Source organism: Anastrepha ludens, chromosome 3 (assembly GCF_028408465.1).
Source record: "Anastrepha ludens isolate Willacy chromosome 3, idAnaLude1.1, whole genome shotgun sequence".
Classification (NCBI taxonomy): Eukaryota; Metazoa; Arthropoda; class Insecta; order Diptera; family Tephritidae; genus Anastrepha; species Anastrepha ludens.
In genome coordinates this window covers 86252373-86256747 of record NC_071499.1, presented here as the reverse complement: position 1 = coordinate 86256747, position 4375 = coordinate 86252373, and the positions used below count along the sequence as shown (strand labels likewise).

Here is a 4375-nt window from a genome sequence, read left to right as displayed (position 1 = left end):
ACTCACGACTTTCGACCTGCATAATATTAACAAAATTAGTATATATTTATTATTTAGTTACTATAAAACAATAAATAATCGCAAACAACTTACATTTTAACAAGTTTTCCCACAATACGCTACACAATCGAAAGCAAAATTGCATTCGACTCTAAATTCGGTATGCAACGAAAATTTCGACAGCGTTGCACCGCTCATAATACCAAATTGACATTCGATTTTCGATCTTCGACAACCAACGAATATCGAAGATCGAATGCAACTCATAATAGGGGCCATAAAGTCGTTCTATCCCTCCCAACTCCATCTAATTGACTTTATTTTTTTACACTTCTTTCTTATATTTCTTCTTATTCTACCCTCGCTCGGACCACATCAAAACTATGTTCAATTTTTTCTGTTTCTTTTATTTCCTAAAAATTGCTTACAACATTAATTTCACTAAATTTTAGGATTGATCAAGAGAAAAAATGTTACTTAAATGCTGTCTTAAAGGTAATAACAACGCTCAAGAGCAATCTTTTATGGGAAGAATGCTCCCAACAAATGGTGAAATAATTGGGAATAATAAAAACACTACTCTCATAACTAAGTTTGTTGAATGGTAATTAATTGTGTTTTTAAACAGGCGGATTAGTATTACAAATTAAAAGTATTTGTTTTGCAAAGGATTAAATGAATAGCAAATGACTTAATCGTAAATTGAACAACTATTAAAAAGTGACAAAATATGTTATTTGTGTACTTCCAATACCAATTAATTCTAAAAACACCCTTTTTTGTTCGTCATCTCACAACGCTTTTGTACGCAGTTAAATTTGCTTTTTGTGTTAAGATTACGAGGGCGCAATTCGTATGTTTTCTATTGGTACCTAAAACCGCCAATTAGTCTTCATACTTATGCCCAGAGCTCAGCTAAAATTATAAATATTTAGATATATTGCAAATTATAATTCGTTAACCATTTATGCGTTAGTATTTAGAAGCACGCCGGCGCTACGCGGACAATATTAAACAGCCGTATTAAAAGTAAAATTAATAAAATTTTAGTAATTTTAGTAATTTAATTAAGATTAAAATTTGATTTTTGATTATTTGAACTTTACATATACATGAATATGTATTCACCATTATTGTTTTTTGTTTTCTATGTTTCGTTAAATTATTATTGTTTGGAAAACGCGATTATTACTGACGCTAAAACTGCAATGGCTTCTGTCATCATGATTCTTGTTGTTGTTTTTGCGGCTAGCGTTGTCGCGGCGCGTTATACATAGCTATAAACTATAGATAATAAGAATTATAATAATAATATCTATTATGTGGTATAGTCGATATTTCTTCTCGTAGTTGGCGTTGTTGGGCACCAACGTATTTCCCGTGTTGGTGCTGCTTTTGAAATTGTTGCTGCGTCTTCTTGTGTGTAGTCTGATGCTGATTTTGTATTTGTGGTTGTAGCCGAAACTGTTTATGTTGCTGATGTTCCTGCTGCATTATTATAATTTGCTGTTGTTGTTGGTTTAGCCGTGTTTTCGGTGTTTGTTAGCACAACACTTTCCCATAATGCGCCCGACGTTCCAACATTTCCCGATACTCCTTATAATTCATTTGAATTTCTTGCGAACGATAACGAGTCAATTTGATTGATTTTCGAGTTTCTGGGGTGATTGCTGCACGATAGCCCCCCTTCCTGAGTAGCGAGTCAATAGTTTGGGTTTGGTCCCAACCTGGGAAACGGAAGAAGAAATTTAGTGAGTGCAGAAAGTAGTGAAACAATAGAGATTTGTTCAAAATCGGTTAGAACCGACCATTAATTAGTGCAACTGAAAATTTCGGTAAATGCCTTTACACTAACTTATCTAAAACCAATAATATGGTTAGGTTTTTGTTATTTCATGTTGTTGTAAAAACATAAACATTCTTCATCAGCACTTAGAGAATTAGACTGAAGTGACCGCCACTATTTACTTATATATGATTATATTGTTGATATCTCTATTCAAAACTAGAGTTATTGCCTGTAAGAAATAGTGAACGGACCAACAGCAGACATCCCTGAAAATTTGCTATACATACAAATATGTAGTACCACAAGGCATTGCTCTTATTTTTTTTATATCTCAGTTAGAAAACTATATATTGTATTTATAATTTAAATGTAAATTAAAATGTGTAAATATGTAAATTTTCTTTTAAACACATTGCTTTTTTTTTTTGAAAAGCTTACCTTGTTCGGTTGCCACTTGTGGCAAATAAGTAGCAGTCCTTTTGCACCCACGTTCATTCAAAAATTCAATGCGTATACCATGTATGCCTAATGTCCAATCCAAGTACCCGTGAGCTTCTTCAAAATTCTGCAAAATCGACACAGATACTGTCAATTTGGGTAGCTCCTCTCTAGCTATGGGCGCAAAACGCGAATCTTTTAAAGCGCTCGTTAGCGCATATTCGCGCAGTCCATTGTGCAAGTGCATGGAGCTGAAGGTGCCAATACATCCACGTAACCGTTTGTCACGCCCTGTTTTCCAAGTCACAAATAATGGACTAAAAAACAACAAATTACTCCATTTTATTTGTGAAACTATAGATTACATGCACTTACTAAGCATCATTTGTGAATTTAGGTGTACCAGGACCTTCTAAATTGTTAAGCTCGCAGTCTAGTACCTCGAAACAAAATATACACATATCAGGCACCGCTACATTGTCCAATGGTTTTACACTGTAGCCATTTGTGAGTCGAGTAGGGCCACCACCGCGGCGATAGCTGTCACCATCGTCCCCACAATCACCGTTCTGCAAGTGATGCGGCCGTACACCGTTCATATGTGACGTGCCTGAGCCACGGTAATTGTTATGGTGCTGGTAGTTATTTGACATATTGTACTTGATTCTCCTTATCCTTACTGTCTTCTTCTTGTTTGGTATAACTTACAAAATAAAATTTGTATGTTTAAATCGTTGCTTCTTGTTAAATTACAATGGGACCCGGATTCCGTTTATGTTTTAATATATCTAAAACTATTTATTTTAGATTTGTTATGGACGCAGTTTCAACTTGATACTGGTACCAGGATCTGCTTTTTATTTATTGCAGGACTAATTATATACTCTATATTATATGTATATCGCTAAGATCTCTAGTATTAATGGCAGTGCGTAACTTGATGATGTGAATCTAGAATAGATTTAACCTGTAAATAAAAAGTATGTTTTTTATTTTTAAAATAATTTTGCTACAAGGAACTACTATTTATATTCCGTCTATTTTTAGCTGAAACAATTGATCTTCTAACAAAACTCCTCAAGTAATCCACCGCCCATTCAATTAAAATTTATATTTTATAAAGGCAGTTGCGTTAGCAGTGCGTAATATGTACCACAAAGAGATCTGCTGCGTGTTTGGTAACATCAGCAAAGTGCTAAATAACCACTTCAGCTCTCTCATGCTTTGTTTACGAATATTTGTTTGCCCTGCAATGCTAGACGCACTGAAATCAGTGAGCGATTATCATTTAGTATCAGTCACAGGCCTTTATTCAGTGGCTAGCGATACCCCACACCCGTCACACTCTTATCTAGCACATTAGCAACACTATCAGACAGTCTCCCATATAGTCAGTCGGTCGACAAACTAGCCCTTCTTTAATACACTCCCGTACAAGGGGCCTTGCTCCCGTTTTGTAAAGTGTAGTCGTTGCATTCAGTCTTTGGTTCGTTTTCTTTATTTGATCACAGCACAGTCACCTCATTCGACAGATTTACAAATATTATTTTCTTTCATTCCATTTGACATTCTTTGCTTGCTTCGATACTCGATGCAGTTAACCCCCCTTGGCCACTTCTTAACCTAAAAGATATATTTAATTCTTCACTTTTATTCTTCCTCGTTAGTCCTCCTCTTTAAAACAAGCACACACATTCTTCTTCAGCTGCAACTGCTGCGTCCACAACTGACTCCTTAGGTTTTTCACTCCAACTCATTGGTCTTTTATAAAATTTTGTTTCAAATTTTAATACAAATTTTGACCATTCGCACAAAAAACTAAAGAAAATTAGAAAACAGTTGCCAAATACTTTTCTTTATCGTTCGCTCGCAAATCCGCGTCGTTCGCAGTGTGAGTGACGAATAAAGAAAATACAGCAACTGTCAAAAATTTCTAGTCATGTAACAGAGCATCTCCACAGGCAATCAATAATTGCTAGCACATGAAACAATTGCTAGCAGTAATTTAATAATCTGCCAACCGTGTATTTGTATTCGAGTTTGTCGTTCGAAAAAAGATGATGACGTTACATTTGTTTACTTTTCATTCTTCCTTTACACCGCATTAAAAAATCACCTCTAGCAAATTTTCAACCAATTTTTTATATA

General features: G+C 34.9%; 1 protein-coding gene across 4 annotated transcripts; it reads right to left on the bottom strand.

The window, feature by feature from the left end:
• Positions 1-1401: 1401 nt before the first annotated feature.
• LOC128858367 (uncharacterized protein CG5902) lies at positions 1402-4133 on the bottom strand. 4 transcript variants are annotated; one of them, XM_054094566.1, is made up of 4 exons: positions 3876-4133; positions 2603-3194; positions 2228-2544; positions 1402-1727 (listed from the first exon to the last, which is right to left on the bottom strand). In XM_054094566.1, exons 2-4 carry the CDS (start codon positions 2878-2880, stop codon positions 1543-1545), a joined length of 780 nt encoding a protein of 259 aa, XP_053950541.1. In that variant the 5' UTR covers positions 2881-3194; positions 3876-4133; the 3' UTR covers positions 1402-1542. The 4 variants fall into 4 exon arrangements, with proteins under 4 accessions (XP_053950541.1, XP_053950542.1, XP_053950543.1 ...); XM_054094567.1 differs by having other exon boundaries at positions 3921-4133; XM_054094568.1 differs by having other exon boundaries at positions 4078-4107.
• Positions 4134-4375: the final 242 nt, after the last annotated feature.

Excerpts from the sequence above, each read along its gene's own strand:
- LOC128858367 (XM_054094566.1), bottom strand. The coding sequence starts at position 2,880 with ATGTCAAATAACTACCAGCACCATAACAATTACCGTGGCTCAGGCACG. Across the intron at positions 2,545-2,602 it reads AAATTCACAAATGATGCTTA|TCCATTATTTGTGACTTGGA; the intron begins GTAAGTGCATGT and ends GTTGTTTTTTAG. Across the intron at positions 1,728-2,227 it reads ACAAGTGGCAACCGAACAAG|GTTGGGACCAAACCCAAACT; the intron begins GTAAGCTTTTCA and ends TCCGTTTCCCAG.